The sequence below is a fragment of the Dipodomys merriami genome, unplaced genomic scaffold (genome assembly GCF_024711535.1).
Source record: "Dipodomys merriami isolate MVZ:Mamm:240054 unplaced genomic scaffold, mDipMer1.0.p SCAF_35, whole genome shotgun sequence".
NCBI classification, from domain to species: Eukaryota; Metazoa; Chordata; class Mammalia; order Rodentia; family Heteromyidae; genus Dipodomys; species Dipodomys merriami.
In genome coordinates, this window is record NW_027205048.1 from 6,816,340 (window position 1) to 6,834,740 (window position 18,401).

Consider the following 18,401-nt stretch of genomic DNA (forward strand, 5'->3'; position numbering starts at 1 on the left):
CCAGGAGTCTCTAGGGATTAAGTCAGATGATGAGCAGGACAGGTCTGGGATGAGCCAGTCATCCCTTTCAGATGGGAGCAGCAAGACTCAGACCCATCTTCTGGTGGCCTGGAGCTCACTCATTCCAGAGGACAAAGGTTCATCTCAAGACTTCTGGCCCCACCTCCACCCCCAGGATGTTTTGTGAAGAGAAGTTGTTTTGAAATAAAGAGTGAGAGGTTCTGGCATGAATCACTGATTGTGATCTCCGCCTCATATCTAGGGGGTAGCAGCGTCACAGAGCAGGAAGATGACCATGGAGGGGCGGTAACACTGAGACTTTCCTCACACAGACACAGAGCTACAAATGGGGGACAGCGAAGTGAACATTCACTGGTCATCCCCAACATTCCCAGCCCCAGGCAGGCAGCAAGCAGGGAGCCATCAAGGCAGGCTCACCTAGCAACCGTGTGTTCCCTAACTAACCACAGATCCTTCTGGAATGGCAAGTGTCCAAGCTACACAGATACCAGGGCTTTGCTGTCCCTCTGTGCCTTGCAAAATGAGTGCCCACTCGCATAGCAGACAGGCACACTGGTGTGGAAGGGGCTTCTACCTGCAGGACTAAGATGGACTTCACTGGCCTGACTCTCTCCCTGAGCCTTTCTCTCCCTGTCCATCATCATCCTAGATCCAATCCTGCTTATGTCATCAGTCCATCAAACAAGATTCCACCCTCCCCATGACCACCCAGAACCCCTCTAGGGTTGAGAATGAGTTGAGAAAAGTTGACATTGGCCATGGCAGCTCTGTGGACTGCCCTTATAGAATTGTAATTCCCAAGACAATGAGTCCTTCTTATATTTTTGTTTGGTATTCAAAGCCCCCTCTTCACACTTTTTCATTCATGTTTCCAACAAGCAAGCCTGTCATGGGAGGAGAGTGGTGATGACCAGAGATGGGGGAAACTGAGGCTCTGGCAATAAGGATTAATTTGGCAAACTCTCTTCATGTTCAAAACAGGAGAGAGCTCTCCTTAATGAATCTCGTCCTCCTCCTGGCAACCCACCATCTTTACCCAAAGTAAAAGTATAAGCATGGCGGATTGATAGCAAGTTCAGCCCAAACCTTTTACCATGACTCACTGCCCACAACTACCATGCGCCATTCCTATCACCCAGCGATACACAAAATTTCACTCATTCCTTTATATGCTCAAAGAATACAGTATCAGCCCCTCCTTGCTAATAAAGAAACCGAGGCCCAGAAAGAGGAACTGTCCAAGACACCAGGGTCCAACATTGATATGAGCTGGGACTGCAAGAAACCAACCCCTGCCGGCTTTGAATCTCATTACATTCCCTATAGCGAAACACAGTACGCAGCAAGGGCTGAAATATTCCATCCTTCCGAAAGAGAGAAACAACTGGAAGATGTTGAGGAGTTCGGAGATCAAACAGCTACTTTGTCTTTGTCTTCCTTGGCTTTGCCTGGTGAGAGGAAGGCCATGAATCCCGGGAAACTGCCCCACCCTGCCACCCATCGGCTGGGTGCCTCGTGGCTTCCCTACACACCCTCTGATACTTCACCTCCTTCTGTTAAACCTGGACAACGGCAATAAAGTTGTAGCACAACTACTTAAAATGATATAAAGGAGTACATTGTTCCGGGGTGCCTGGATATCACCCCAAAATGTAAGGTCTTGAATCTATGGACAGTCTCCCCGGTGGTATGTTCGCATTGAGAAGACGCAGTAACCATTTGGCTGTGTGGCTGGATGGCTAAATCTCACTGTGTGTGAACCGTCCTCAGAATAAGCTGCAACCTCTCTGGAATGTCTCAGCTTTTTCCACACATACCCTCTCCATCCTACCTCCTCCAGCACGTGTAAACACACCCCATCCCAGCTTGTGATAGCCTCAGTATCTTTGCACTTGCTGTTCTGTCGGAAACTGCTTGCGCACATAGCAGGCTCCTCCTCCTCTTTTAAGTCTCAAGTCAAATGTTATTTCCTCCTCAAAGGGTGACCCTGGTTGACACTAGATAACCTCCACCTCCGCCAAATAGTTCTCACTACATCCGCCTTTCTCTCTTCACAGTATTGATTGTTCTTTGAACAATCAATCCTGTGTAGAACCATGTTCTTGTTCTGGTGTATGATCCAATTCCCTCCACTAGACTATAAGCTCCGCTAAGGCTGGGCCTCATTAGTCACATGAGGTACCTGGTTATCTAGTACCTAGACAACACTTGCCATACATGAAAGTTCAAAAATGCCTATTGTGTGAACACGTGGAAATTCTCTATTTCCTGTCAGGCATCAGCAAGTTCAACACAACATCACATATCCCAGGAGCCAGAAGGAATGAAGGGACTGACATGTCAACTTGAGAAAATAGCAATGAAAATCTTTACTAACGAATTTCTTCAGGAAGTAACATTCCAATAGGCCCCGAAACCAGGCATGCAGGACTGTGAAGCAGACACTGAACCTGTATTAGTAAGTGGACAGGTCAGATGCAGAGTCATTAGAAAACAGAGATATCAGAAGACAACACCCAGCCAGGCGCCGGTGGCTACTCAGGAGGCTGAGAGCTGAGGATTGTGGTTCAAAGCCAGCCCAGGCAGGAGAGACCGTGAAACTCTTATCTCCAATAAACCACCATAAAACCGGAAGTGGTGCTGTAGCTCAAGTAGTAGAGTGCTTGCCTTGTGCTGAAGAGTTGAGGGACAGCACCCAGGCCCAGAGTTCAAGCCCCATGACCGAGAAAAAAAAAAAAAAAAAGAAGAAGGAGACAACACTCAGTGCCTGAGAATGAACGATAGGGAAGCAGTCCATCCACCAGAGCCAGTCTCAGGGTTGATTCCATTTTCTGAAACCCTTAAGCTTTAGTTCTTGGCTTTCAGTGCAGTTGGGCTCACATCCAGTGGGATTAGCCCTTCTCCTGCCCACGCTCCAAGACCCTAGCAGCCCAGGTCTTGCCCCCTGGGCCTAGGCAGAGTACAGTACTAAGAAAAGCAAATAGCGGTGCTAGGCATCCTGGTCCAAGTCTTTGCCCCCCCCCCGACCATTTTTAAAAGGTTTCCAAAAACTAAACAAAACAAAATCTTTCCCAAAACTCCAAAGGAAAGAAACTATTGATGCAAGTAGAAGTAGAGATGATGGAACAAATCAGACCAGGAGTCAACCCTGCCCAAACCTGCCTACCCCCCCGGTGGGAAAGGAGGGTGTGGATACACTGATTTTGAGTGAATAGTTCACATCTCCCCAATAGAAAGAAGGAAAAGTAGATCTTGAGATCCAGAGTCTAGAGGTCTTATGTCTAATGAACCTGAAAAACCCAACTCTACTCGCTAGTGGATCCGACCTTGGCCATGACCTGTAATTAACAATGAAGACTCAAAGATGACTGACTATAAGACCAGGCACTGAAAAATATACCACTATTAAAAGCCAGCATGGCCACCCCAGACTTAAGGGTGGATGGGCAGGAGCATCATACACACAGTGACAGACTATACACCAAGCCTCCATCTCACTCTCCACGATGCTAACTAATGCTACAGAGCTCATCCTGGCCCACACCCTGGGGCCTGTGCAGACATTTCCTTGGTAATTGCTAGGTCCTGTGTAAGTGCATATTCCACACAACAAAAGCCCACTACCCCAGACTGCTGCCCTCCCTTTCAGTCCCACAGCCAGGAACGAGGATTGTCCATCTCAACATACCTGCAAGTACTTGGTATCAGGCAGTTTTCACATTTCTACCTGTCTCTGGATGGTTGTTTTGGGGTTGGGCTCCATCTGATGGTCACAAGACCCCAAACATTTCTTATAGGTTTGGGATGGCTTCCTCACCTTTATATTCCTGTTCACAATTCACCATCTTTTCTATCGAGATAGCTGCCCTTTTACTGCTTGATTAGTAGAAATTCCTTGTATACCTTAAATGTCAATCCTGGAAGGTTTTTGACATTGTAAATATTTCCCTCCTTCCTTTCACCTGCCTATTAACTGTCCTAGGGTGCCCACTGGTGAATGGAGTCCTTAACTTTGATAAAAATTCAACTCTAAGGAAACCAAAAGGCGCAATTCTCTCTCATTCATTCTTTGTGAGCACTAAGGAGGAGGATATATTTAGCCCTGAAGGAGCTTATAGATTATTGGTGAATACAGACCTTCATCAACTATGACATGGACACAATCACCAATGGCCATTAGGCCTGTGCAAGGTGCCAGGAGGGATACGAGCTTTGCAGATAGGGTGGAGGCTCAAGGTCAAGGTAGCAGCTCTGTGTGGGACTTGGCAGTCCAAGGGGAGGGCATTTCAAGCCAGTGGCCACTTGCAAAAGCCAGCACATGCTAGACAGCGATGAGTCTAGCAGGGCTGAGGCACAGAATGAAGTGAAGAATGACCTCAGAGGCCAGACAAAGAGGAATGTGCCATAAGCCAAATGGACCCTGACTTTCTCCTGTGCGGTATAGGAGACAGTACCTCTTCTTGCCCTCTTCACTCATGAATTTTCCTACACATAGCTGATTCTCAAGGAAGAAGGCTCGCTTCAGGGGCCTCAAGAAATCTAGGCGTGTCTTACCTAAGCAATTTTAAAAGTAACACATTATTAATATATTATGACCATATTAACATCTTTGAGAAGCTTACAGACAGAAAATACTAGAAAGGAAATGGTAGCTTGCATTCAAGTTAGGCTATTGGGTGGATAAAGGACAGTCACGAAACAGGTCTGACTGTCCTGAAAGAAGTGAAGTTTTCCTTCTTGGCCTCAAGTCTCAGCCAGAAAATTGCCCAAATACCCAGTGTTCTTGCGCTGGAAATGTACGGAGGAAATTCATTAATGACACATTGGAATCTTACCGTGGGCCCTGCCAGGATTCCTGCCAGCCAGCTGTTTCCTCCCCGGTCAAAACCATTTTTACACTTGATAGGGGTAACTTTTTAAAAGCCATCATAGAAAGCATATTTCTCTAAGCTATGGCTTCCCTTATTTCTTTTCCAACAAGAGAGGAGACCCATTTTCAGAGACCCACGGAGCCAAGCATGAAAGAAGTGAAATCTCTGAGGACTTAGAAGTCCCTCCACTCCCACACTCTCTCTTTCTCTCCTCCAAGTGGCCTCAGCCTTCTCTCTGTGGTTGGGCAACAGTTGTATCATTTGAGGGCACTAGAGAGATATAGTAGCTGGAGAAAATGGGGCTGAGCCAAGGGTGGTATGGCACACCTGTAATCCCAGCACTAAAGAGGCTAAGGTGGGAGGATCACAAATTCAAGGCCATCCTGGGCTATATAAAATAAGAGAAAGAAGACAAAGAGGAAGAGAAGGAGTAAAAGAAAAGGTAGGGGGGAGATAGGAGACAGGGAGGGGAAAAAGGAGGGAGCAGAAGTGGGGGCAAGGGGAGGGTGGAGGGAGGAAATGGGACTGTCATTAGGTATCACCTCTCCTGGCATATACACTGTACACACACATCATCTGGTCATACCTGATATTTTTTAATTATTTAGGGTTCTGAAGAGGGATGGAGAAGACCAGACTTCCAAGATGGCGACCTCCCTCTATTCTCCAACCAAAGACACTTCCCCAGCAAATCTCTGGGCCATTTTTGCTCTGAGATGACTCCCACTTCTCCTGCTAGAGACAAGAAGTCATTAACAGTTTAAGGTCACCTACCCTTTCTCCGGGGCCAGTAGCGCCATGGCCCACATCAGGCAGGAGAGCACAGAACCCATATTCCACCCCGGTTCATGAGCCCCCTGGTCTCCAAAGACAGCGTGGGCTCCTAGTTAGCTGTCATCATCTACAACATTTGGCATCTGGCTGTGTGCTTGAGATCCCTGAGCGCACAGCCCCATGTGTTCAGAGACCTATGTCTAAACTGCGGTCCCCAAAGCCTCTTTGCTCAGCCATCAGTGAAACCTTCAGGCAGAGACGGGGAGGGAGGCGTGCTTTCAGGGGATTTGCTCCACAGCCCAGACTCTTCCTCTGAGAACCAAACAGTCTTCCCTCTGCTGAGGGAACCAGTATGTGGCAGCCGGGCGACACCTGGATCCCATAACTCTCAGCGATCTGCTTGCAGCCAGAAGTGTTTACAGTTCCACACACCAAACCAACATCAGATGATGGAGAACGGCCCTGGCCTGCTGGAAATCCGAGGGGTCAGTGGGAAACATTATTTTAGTCAGTGTCCAGCCTTTATGTTTGGAGCTTTTATCCAAACAGTGAGATGTTCTCAGGCTCCTCCTGAGCAGTGCCTGCCCCGCCTCTGACACTCCTTTCTGTGGGATTTGAGGGTCTCTCAGTCCTCCCTCACTGGATCGCAGGACTGCCCGAAAGACCCAGACAAGCAGAAGGTAGGCGTGTCCTTTCCTAGACCCAGTCACGTTAACCTGCCCCAGGCCAGGTGAGGCTCCAAGCCCTCCTGTGAGCAAGCGGCCTAGGCACTGAGGGCCTGGGAAGCCGTCGCTCCCTTCAGCAGATCACCTGGAACAAGGCCTTGGAGGGCCTAAGGACGCATCAGGGGCCACAGGAGCAAATTTTCCTTCCAGGAGGGAGGGAGAAACTGAGAGAACAAGCCCTGGATTTTCTACTTGTGGCTTCTCCTGAGGAGCTTTGAATGGCTTCTCTGATACAAAATGAGGGACAGGAAGGTGGGATACTTTCTCTTCTCTGGGTCTTCCTGGCCTCGTTCCTGAATCAAACAGCCAGAATAAAGAGAGGAAGGAATGGGAGAAGGATAAGGGGGAAGAATAAAGAAGCAGAAGAAAAGAAAGGAGAGAGGGAAGGAGGTAGAAAGGGAGGGAGGGAAGGGGCAGGAAGAAGACAGGCAAGCAGAAGTGGGGCGGCTGTGTGGCTATGGCAGTTGTCCTGGAGTGGCACACGCTCACACTTACACATGTGGATTTGTGACTTTACCTGCTTTACTTCAGGCCAGCCTCAGGAACCAGAGACAGGCTCCCACTGACAGCACTGATGCATAAGCTTTGCCCAGCACAAGTATCAGCTCAAGTACTCAGAAGGTCCTCAAGGGCTTCAGATACCTGGCACTGTCACAGGGTGACTGTGCTACAGCAACACATCCAACCATCTCACACACAATCCTCTGCTATGGTTCTAGGAACAATCCCATTCAAGACCACTCCCTGTCAAAACCAATGGATCCAAACCAAGGGAGCCTTGACTAATGAGCTTACCAGGAAGTCTAAAGGAGAGGACATTTTTGCATCAAGGACCAGCCCTTGCAAGAGCCCCAAACGGGCAGTCACAAGAAATGTGGTGTGTCTGGGGCAGAGAGAAATCTACCGTGTCTGTCAAGGACCAGACTCAATGCACCACCCATTTGCTGGAGATCAGGAGGTTACTTTTCAGTGTTCCTGCCCAACATCTGCCACTTGACCATCCTTGATTCCTCCCGCTGGGTAAGCAGCTGTGATGCCTAGTGGTAGTTTTCCTCTTTATTCCATCAAAGAATGTGCTAGCAGGATATGCCACAAAAGAGGGGGTGGGTAGAATGCAGTCAAAACATCTAATGCATATCTCCTACACAATTAGGAAAATGGAGGGAAGGGGCAGGGATGGAGGAGAACGATGATGCATTGTATTCATGAACTGCTTGGTTGAATGGCAGCTCCTTTGTACTACTACTTAGAGATGACTAATATAACAAAGATGCCACAAAAGTCCTGGAAATGCAAAAGGCAGCAGGTTGGTGGTCATCTCTAGCTCATAAGGAAATGTGGGATTGTAACACAAGGAGATCTCCTTGAGGTGATCCAAAAATCATAAAAGAAGAAGTTGAAGTACCACAAGGAAACTCACCACCCAACAGGTCCAAGCCCTGAAACCAGGGACCCTGAGCACCCTAACAGGGTCCCTTCCAGAAGACTCACATTTAAAATTCAGTAAATCGGCTCAATATGTTCTAGGACTGTGGGTATTAAATCAAAGAAGTCGGTCAAATCGCCTCCAAACAATAAGCTCATTCAACACTATCTTTTTTTTTCCCTCTGACCCCATCTGGGACTTGAATACAGTTAACATGAATAAATCCTGTTGTGTAAAAATTTGAGGGAGGAAAAAAGGGGGTGGGAGATGGAAGGAAATGGCAAGATTCCCACTTGATCTAAAGCAAGGCTAAGACAGTCTCCTAAACCCAAAAGGAGACCAGTATGCGAGGTAGCACTAGGAGATGGTGGTAGTAATGGTTGGCAATCCAGGTGACGATGGATCTAGAATGCCTTTCCCATGCTCCTTTGCATAAGGCAGCCCTCCCTTCTTGCCTTGGAACCAAAGGTGGGCCCTAGAGCTACCCTAAACTTAGTCCTTCGAAAGCGAACCAGTCACAGGCCAAACCTGACGGGACATTAAGGAAGTTTCACCACAAACATACAACACCAAACAATTATTTTCTGCAGCCCCAGCCTCACCTCTGCCCACAACAAAATCAAGACAATAGAACTGCCCCTACCAGATGTTATTCTGTAAGTCTTCCAGAGCACCCTAGATGGGGGGGGGGGGGGACCGAACTGCCTTTGGGCTTACTTGTGATTATGAAGAGTGGCATGTGGCATGTGTGCCACTCTCCTGCGTAACTCACAGGTGAACTTGACATGGACCGGCATGTTTATCATGGATGGACATTTAACAGCTATCCAACGCACTGACATGGGCCGACATGCTTATCATGGATGGACATGTAACAGCTATCCAACGCACTGTACTTGATAAAGATACAAAGACCCAGCTTCCTAGGCAGAGAGCTAGACAAAGCTCTCCTAAAGAACAGCTTGATTCAACATGAGTTTGATTTTTTAATATAGGGGATCTAAGATCCACCAAGATCTTATAATCCCATTAGGACTACTGAAGCAATACTTCGCAATTCATGAAAGATGGCACTCTGTCCCTAGGCCTGGCAAGGGTCCATCCCTGCCTTTGCTTTATGAGGCTCTGTCCTGCCTGGGAACAGGAGGGTCTATACCTTATATGACCTGGACAAGGTGCATTATTTTTCTATATCATGGGTTCTTTCCTTATCAAAATCAGTCCTAGGAAGTATAGCTAGCAAAACACCAAAAAGTCAACCAGGAAAAGAATGATGGAGATTCAGGTACTCGACAACTTGCTGGGAGCTGCCAAAGGCAGCACATTAGATTCATGCATGGCTAGTTGCACAGCTTCCAGGTAGGACCCCCAGAGAGATACCCTCAAACCCCAGGCCCTCACAGGCTCATCTGCTGCCTGGCCCTGGGTGGAAATTCTGTTCCTTTTCTTCTAATGGAGAAAAGGATTTCACCATAATGATTGTGCCTACTAGAAAAGTCTCTGGTATTTGGGATTGTCAAGGGCATGTGTGTGTGTGTGTGTGTGTGTGTGTGTGTGTGTGTGTGTGCCTCATACCACAATTCTTCACCCTCGTACACCCTACCTGGATACAGCACCATAGATACAGTCATACCAAGATCCAGTTTCCCCTTACAGTCTGTGATGGACAACCTTCACTTAATGAAGCCCTCACCTCATCACAGCACCACACAGTTAGGTGTTTTCAAAAAGATGTGTCACCAAGGTATAATTTACATATAGGAAAAAAATATCAACCCCATAGACTGCACAGTTCTGAGAGCTATTCTTTTGTCTGTATGCTGGTACTAGGGCTTGAACTCAGGGCCGTGCATTCTCCCTTTGGTGGTGTTTTGTTTTGTTTTGTTTGCTTGTTTGTTTTTGCTCAAGGCTGGCTCACTACCATTTGAGTCACATCTCCACTCACTTTGGGCTTTTTGCTGGTTCACTAGAGAAAAGAATGTCATAAACTTTTTCTTCCCAGCCTTTGAACCTTGATCCTCAGATCTCAGCTTCCTGATAGCTGGGATGAACAGGCGTGAAGCTACCAGTAGCCAGCTCAGTTCTGAGTTTTGACAAACAGGTATAGCTGCATAATCACTATGTGGAGCCCTTGTGTCATGCCAAAATATCTTTACTGCCTCTTTGTGAGCCACCCCTTGCTTCCCCAAGCCCAATCCCAACTCCCACAGAATGGATTTGTTTTCCTTCCACTATAGGTAGTTTTGCTTTGTGTAGAAAGTTGTAGAGATGAACTCATACAATATAGGCTCCTTTCACTTAGCATCCTACTGTGACTCATCCACGGTTCATTAAGATCCATTTGGTTTTAACCTTAGACTTTCACTTTCTTCTCAAAGAAACTGAATGACAAGTTCTGGCTCACTTTTGCAATGAAGAAATCAAATTCTTAACTTAGAGGCCATTTAACCAAGAGAATGTTTGGGTATAGGGTGACCCGCCAGCTGAGTTTGGCCATAATTGAAGAGTTTGTGGGGATGTGGGATGTCTACTGGTACACCCAGGGAAGTCCCAGAAAAACCAGTGTGGTTGGTGACTAGACCTGAGAAGCTGCCTCCAAGGACAGGATCACAATTCACCCAGGCACACAGCAGGGTGCTTGCTCCAGCTAACAATCCACTCTCCTATGTCAGTTTAATCCCTGGCAGAAGGCCCACTTGCAGTCTTCTGAGGCTGAGCTGCCCTGGAAGTCCCTGAGAGGCCTCAAGGAAGGAGCTGAGCTGAGAGCTGTCCAGCTGGAAATCAGCAGAGCAGGGATGGCATTCCCCATGGTACTTAGCTCCCAACAGGAACTCTGACACCAACGTGCCCTCCTCATTCTGTGTTCGCACCAATCCAGTGCACTGTGTCCAGGGTATACAGAATCCCATCTTCCACTCAGTGGAGGTGGGAGATGTTGGTTTTGAGATTAAGTAAGGGAAAAATGAGAACCAAGTGAAAGAGATTGAGTAGAATTCAAAGCATTCTTAAACTCTCCTATATAAATATACTTAGGCTCCATATATAAGGCTGAAAAGCAATTCCTTGACTATCCCCTCCAGCTAGCACAGAAGGGGATGGTAACTCTGGGAAGTATGGATGCCTGAGAAATAGCCAAGGAGTCCTAACTCTGAGCCCCCAGAAACTTTGAATAATACATGATGTAACCAGGCACTGATGGCTCATGCCTGTAATCCTAGCTTCTTTGGAGGTTTAGGTGTGAGGATCACAGTTCAAAACCAACCAGGGCAAGAAAATCCATGAGACCCTTATCCCCAATTAACTAGCAGAAAGCTGGAAGTAGAGGGATGACTCAGGTGTAGAGTACCTGCCTCGAGAGAAAAAGCCAAGAGAGAACACAAGGCTCTGGGTTTAAGTCCTAGTTCCAGCACGGGCACACACACACACACACACACACACACACACACACACACACACACACACACACACACACAACATATGGGGCACAAGTGATTTATTCCTATCGGCCTATTCAGAAGACTAAAATCTGCGGATCACAGTTTAAGGCCAGCCCAGGCAGGAAAGTCTATGAAACTCTTATCTCTAATTAACCACCCAAAAGCCAGGAGTGGAATTATGGCTCAAGTGGTATAGCCTGCATTAAGCACAAGAGCTCAGGGATAGTGCCTCAAGCCCTGAGTTCAAGCCCAGGACTAACACCCTCCCTCACAGACACACAGACACACACAAACCTACCATAACTGAAGATTCCCACTTCTGGGGCAGTTCTATATCCCAGAGCTTGCAGTGTAGCTGTGTCAACTTAGCATTCTCCTTCTCAAAATATTTCCCAGTAGCTCTTAGGCATTATTCTGTCAATGGGCCTAGGAGATTAGTAATCAAAGAAGGAAACAAAGCTCCCAGAAAGATTAACTGATTTGAACAAAGTCACACAGCAAGTTAGTGGCAAAAGCTAGATTAGAAGCTTGGGCCTCCGAGTGCCCAGGCCAGAGCCCAGCTCCACGGTATGGGCTGAGCCTGGTGTGTGCCCTCAGGAGCCTAGAAGCTAGGTGAGCTGCTGCAGAGGGCTCAGACAGGCTCATACTCACAAGCAGAGACCTGCAGGATCCTTCTCTGCATCACCAGACAGCAACACCCCTGTGCTGGAACAGACAGAGAGAAGGCTCAAGTCGGAGGAGCCAAGGGCAGCCATGGGGCGGGGCGGGGCGGTGGGGTGATGAGGTGGGGATGGGGCTGGCTTCCATCTCTACTTCTAGGATTGGCCTTGGAGAGTTTGGGTCCTTTCCCTTTGGGAATCAGGTCTGCTCTCGAGGGTCAGGGAATGGGTCAGTAAGTGTTCAGTACCCAGAACTCATTCATTCACTGTTTGCCAATCATGCCCAAGACCCCAATTGTGTGTCTGGCAATGTGTCACAGGCTGAGGAAGGTCACTTCAGGGGGAAGACAAAGTCCCTGTCTTGAAGGAGGTCACTCTACAGGGGACACACATGTACACCCATAAATAGAAGACACTGTGGCATTCGTTCCACAAATACTTATTGAGTACCTTCAATGAGACCAGCACTGATGAGGCCCTACCACAAACTGCAAGGAGCCATGGGAAGCCAGGCTTTGTAAAAGAAGAGACATTGAGGCTAGGTTCTGAAGATTGAGGAGCATTTAACTGAGCAGCTAATCCCTTCCTGGTATATGGAACTCTGATGAAACTCTGATGTAATCCTAGCTACTCAGGAGGCTGAGAGCTGAGGATTGTAGTTCAAAGCCAACCAGGTCAGGAAAGTCCCTGAGCTTCTTATCTCTAATTAATCACCAAAAAGCCAGAAGTAATGATGTGGCTTACATGGTAGAGGGCTAGCCTTGAGAGAAACAGCTAAAGAATAGCAGCCAGACCCTGAGTTCAAACCTTAGTACTGGCATGTGCACCCCCCCACACACACACAATGTGTGTGACACAGCCTTAAGTATTTCTTTCTAAATAAATTCTTCAATAGGAATTCTGTTTAGAAACTCACATCTCCAGCATACAGTGTCCTGTTGCTGACCCTCTGTCTGTTTTCTAACCGCCATGAGCTCAGCTGACCTGTCTCTCAAATGGAATGGATCACTCTGTGCTTCAGACCACTATCTTCGACACAGTGACACACAAGTCCTTCAGAAGCAAATTCCTCACATAGCCCTTGGCATTCTCTTTCCCACTGCGACTCTCCAACTCCCAACAGGAAATTGGTTTTATTTATAAGAACCACAATCCTAAACTGACCCTTGCTGGGTGAACTTCCCCATGCTCCCTAGCTCCTCTCCAGCTACATTCTCCCTCTCCAAAAGTCCTCAGACCACAGAGCAACTGGTTGGAGAGTCATGTGGAGAAATACCAGAGGGCTGTTTTCCACATGGGGAAACTGAGGACTGGGAGGCCCACAGAAGCAGAGCACATGTGTGTCTATATTCTCAACTATGACAGTGTCCCTCTCCTTTTCTCAAAGAACATACCATCCTCCCTAGCCGGGGCAGGGGTGGAGGGGGTGGCTGGTCTCACTCCCCTGAAGGACAGAAGCCTTTAGAGGAACATTTCCTGTCATTAAAGGGATTTGGAAGAAAGCTGGCACAGCTTCCTCAGCTTTGAAGCTCCCTGGCCCTTCCTGGCCCTTTAATTGTGCTGGAAGCAGTCCAATTCTCAGAGCATCTCCCCCTCTTCTTCTGGAGAGAGGAAGGGCCTGACTCTTCCACCCCCTGGTCTAGCCTGACCCCTCAAGCTTGCTGTTCCAAAATTCACTGGCTCAGCATCCAGGGCTCCCATACTGAGAGTCTCAAAGTCAAGAGGGCACGGGGTCAAGTGCAATGAGCAAACCCTAGCTTAGGATTGTGAAGCTGCAAATCGAGATTGTTCTCAAGCCTCATTTTCATTGCATTTTAAAGCCTATAATAGCTGAAGGCGAATTACATCAGATTTCAGCAGGCATCATAAGATTTGGTTAAACACATCAGGTAAGGCAGGTGAGTCTATAATTCGAATTGGATCTCTAGATCCATGGGTTTTGCATGCTCAGATCAAACAAGCCCCGAGCCCTCATTTGGGGGGACAGTTGCTGATGTGAACCAGGCAATTAGGCCTACGTGGGTTGCATCTGTATCAAACATGTACAGACGTTTTCTTGTCATTATGTCCCAAGCAATTTAGTGTAACAACTATTTACACTGTATTAGTCAAGTCATTGAGATGTGATTTAAAGTATACAGTAGAATTTGAGTAGGTTATATGCAAATCGGACACTAGTTTCTGTAAGAGACTAGCACATCCTCAGGTTTTGGTATTCCTGGGTACCCTAGATCAACTCTTTCCAGATCCCAATTCTATTTTAATTGTTTTGTATTTTGACATTTCATTTAAAAGACTTATGGCTTCAACCTTGGCTGCACATACAATATCACCTGGAAACCTTTTTAAAACTACAAAACGCAAGCTATACTCTAATAATTACATTAGAATATCCACTGGAGCCCATATATTTATGCCTCACCCTCACGTCCACAATTTTTAAAGCTGTCTGACTGATTCCATGTACAGCATGGTAAAGTTAAGAACCACTACAACCAGCTATGGTCAAGCACATCTCTAATTCTAGCATTTAAGCAGTGAAGGCAGGCAGAAAGATGTCAAGTATGGGGCCAGCCTGAGCTACGTAGAAAGTTCCAAGCCAGTGTTAACTACACTATGGCAGCCGAAAAAGCACCATTGTTTAGGTAAAGCTTCACTAGGTACAACCCCCAGCTCCAAAGCATGGAAAAAGATTAGTCCTGAAAGAAGAATGGTATCAATCTACCACTTCCTCTTAATTCCTTTTTTTTTGTTTTGGATCTTCCCTGATCACCAGTTTCAGGAATTCCACACAGGCTTTCAGGCATTTTCCTGACAACTCTTCAAAGTCCCTTTCCACATCCAAATGCCCCAGAACTAGGTGAAGAAGCAGGGTTAGGCTCAGCAACCAAACAACATGGGAAAAGAAGGATTATATGTCCAACCAGTGACTCTCTCTGAATATTTCAGTGAGACCTACTGGGATCCAAATGTGATGCAAGTTCAGGAAGCTTTGGAATCTGGTTCCAAGTGCAATCCACAGATAGTAGGTCAGTCACACTTGGCCCCAGTCTACTCGCCAGCTGGAGGAGCAATAGGAACCAAAATCCTTGACCACATGGAGTGAGTTCAGCCAATAGGTTCATGTACAGTAACACAGGATGCGCCTAGAATGATCTAGATAAGTAAACACACAAAACCTTTGCAAGGCACCCTGTAGGCCTTGGCACCACACCCTGGGCTCTTCTAAGGGTCTTATTGCTTGTATAACATGACAAAGTTTCACCTGCAAGACACAGCAACTTCATCACTATTTTATAATGGCAACTTTCATAAAAGTTTCATCCCTCCTGGAAGGGAGCCCCTCCCTCATACTCCCACACCCCGATTTTTGCTTGAAAAAGCCTTGACTATCTTGCAGAAGGTTTGGTACAGGGCTGGACATTTTTCTGTACCAGACCTGGGGTAATGTTCCAATGACACAGAAGTCCTGAGTCTCTCTTTATATCCCACAAGACAATGGGAAATCATCCTAGACCCTAGCAATGATGCTAGACTAAGTCTTGGAGGATGTACAATGGCTAACGAGCAGTCTGGGAAGCATGAGAAAGAAATTTCTCCTACACTAACTGCTTCCAAAGATCTACAAATTAAGAGAACACATTTTGAGATTCTAAAGGCAGTAATGAAGCATCCTAGCTAGTAGAAGTAGAACTCAAATTGGGAATGTAGAAACACAGAAACACAGGAAGGATTTAGCAGAGCATGATGGTGTAAACCTGTAATCCCAGCCTCGTGGTAGGCAGAGGTAGGAAGATTATGGCCTGAGGCCAGCCCTGGGAAAAAGTGAGACTCTACCTGAAAAATAAACAAAAAGCAAAAAGACCAGAGGGTATGGTTCAAATGGTAGGAAGATTGCCTAACAAGCATAAGACCCTGAGTTCAAAACCCAGTATTGCCAAAAAAAAAGAGGAGGGGGGGAAGGAGTGTCATATATTATAAAAATTATCCTTTTTAATTTTTGCATAAGTCCTAAGAGCTCAAGTAGACTTTGCGTTCCCTTTTACTTTATCATTTAGACTACCACACCAAGTTATTCTATAACTATTTAGTCTCACCTTACATAAAAAGCTCCCAATATCTGACTAATTCCAGTCAAGAACACCCTATTAGTCAGAGATCTGGTCCAGCAGTCTTCATTTTCTACTCAGTAAGTTTTTCAAAGCACAACTCATCTACCTTTTAAGAGAACAGAGAATTCTCCACAGGTGTGGGGGATCTCCAAATTCCTCAGTGGAAAGTAACACAAAAATATTAGTAGCATGACACCAGTGAAACGTCATGAAGATTTTTCTTGTGAGTCACACAGTAAGAGATGAGTTGCCTCTACCATCCAGAGAATTCTCCAGTTCATGCCCAGATCACTCTCCTGTCTGATTTCCTGCAAAATGATTCGACAGATATGTTTCCAAAAACATAAACACCCCCACCTGGAAACTAAGCTGTTTTCAAGTTGGCAAAAAGCCCCCAACAGATCCTCTTGGAGACTGGGAGGATTTTCAACTCCCAGGATAATAGGAAGATAAACTAAAAAAGATGTTATCTAGTCCAAGGCCAAGTCAGGAGCTAGTAACAACAACGATAATAATTAAAATAAAACAGCAGATGAAAATGCGCATTTGGAAAGAGGCCACCTTTATTTGTCTTGACTTAATTTGCTAAATAACCTGGACCCTCAATCTGAGGCCAACCCCTCCCCCCCCACACACAACTACAACCCCCCCCCCACACACACACACACAACTACAACTTCGCAATTCAGGAAGTTGAAGGGGCCTTGGGGAGGTCAATGCTTCAGGTAAGGAGACACACAAGGCCTGAATTCCCTGAAGGGAAGCTCTCTCACACAGCGTGGAGAGGGAGACCACTGACATTTCCTAAAGCATCCCTCTGTCTCCTCCTCCCATGTTTGAGCCTGGACCAGACTCACTTGGCCCTAGCAGAACTTGAGATGAATATAAGCCACCCTGTGAGGAACTGAGGAACGTGAATGAGACTCCAGGGAGAGTTGGTGGCTGAAAGAAATGGAAGGTCGCCACTTAATTACCCGACCACCCCACCAACTTCCCTCCTGTTAAGCAAAAGCCCCCACCGTGGCCCGTTAAGGATGCTCTCGCATTAGGGTCTTTAAGCTTTGCCCAGCAGATGAGAGAAAGCAAAAGGAAAAGTCACACGACATCACTAGTTTAGGAAAACTAAAGCCTGTCCCCAAAGGTCCCTTTATTCCAGAAATAGGAAGGCATGAGGGTGAGATTCCCTGGGAATCTGAACATTCTTTTATTACTCTCTCCCAGGGGGAAACAAATATAGAAGCCGTATCCCCCCCCCCAACGCCCCCCACGCAGGTCTGACCCAGACCAGCCCTGCCCAAGAACGCACAAGAAGAGGCTTTTCCAAGGGCAAGGCGGGTAGTGGGCGCACACACAGCCACCCGGCAGCTCTCAAGACCTGCAGCCCCAAAGAAAAACAGGTGCCGGCTGGGCACTGGGCATCGCCCCCCCACCCTCCCCCCCTCGCCAGCCCGCCCATTCGTGTTTAGCCAAGATCCGCCCAGGCCCCAGCTCGCTCAGCTGTGCGCTGGGCTGAGCCCTTGGGCCGGGACGCCCCATCCCAACCCACACACGCCAGGCCGTTTAGGGGGTTGGAGGTGGAAGAAGGGCTCCAAGAAGAATGCTCACCCAAGCTGGGGGGGGGGGTCTGGGAGGCCACCCAGCCATCCCAGGCACCCCCTCTCCAGCAGGCCCCCCAAGCTCCGTGGCGCCTGAGCGAGGGGACCTAATAAGTTGCCTCTTTATCCTCGGGGGCACTGCAGGATTTCTGCGAGCATACGTGGGGACCCCCTCCTCGACCCTAGACAGCAATTCCTAGCAGGGAAGTGGGGAGCGGGGGATGGATCCGATGCACCCTCGCCTACAGGTGAGAAGTCAGGCTATGCCCCGTGCCCACCCCTGCCGTCAGCTTCCACGAGGGCTGCCGGACCCACCACTGTCTCTCGCCCCCACTTCGGCCCACGTTCCCCAGGCGGGATCAGCTCACCTGAATCCCAGCAACTATCCCTGGCCCTCCCGGCGAGCCCCTCGCCTCACCTTTGTACCGCTCCATCGTCCTGCCCCGCCGTGCGCTCCCACAGCTCCGTCCCTCGGCGCCGCGCTGCGCGCTGGGCTGCGCGCTCTGCGCTCTGCTGGGCGCCCGGCCGGCCGCGCTGGCCCCTCCCCGTGAGGTCACACTCGCTGCTGGACCTCCCGAAGAGGCCGCCGCCCCCCCCCCAACCCCCTGGACCCGATCCCCACCGGGCTGCGCTGCTCCTGGGACACACAGCGCCCCAATCCGGGCGCTCCCCAGTCCGGGCTCCCCACCCCGCCGCCCAGCTCTTTCTTCCAGTCCAGCCTGCCCTGAGCGGCAGGAGGGAAGGAGGCTGGCTGGGACTGTGCCCAAACCCTGGGGAAGGC

General features: G+C 48.1%; 1 protein-coding gene across 4 annotated transcripts in view; it reads right to left on the reverse strand.

Annotated features, from left to right (window-relative positions):
* Afap1l2 (actin filament associated protein 1 like 2) overlaps positions 1-18,156 on the reverse strand; it is a 96,891-nt gene extending 78,735 nt beyond the window's left edge. For 2 of the 4 annotated variants that reach the window (XM_069988068.1, XM_069988066.1), the window contains exons 1-2: positions 18,039-18,155; positions 11,906-11,959 (exon numbers count right to left, since the gene is read on the reverse strand). In XM_069988068.1, coding sequence (XP_069844169.1) covers positions 11,906-11,959; positions 18,039-18,054 — 70 coding nt within the window. In that variant the 5' untranslated portion in view covers positions 18,055-18,155. Of the gene's footprint in view, positions 1-11,905; positions 11,960-18,038 lie in introns of all 4 variants that reach the window. The other 2 variants (XM_069988069.1, XM_069988067.1) reach the window with 2 other exon arrangements.
* Positions 18,157-18,401: the final 245 nt, after the last annotated feature.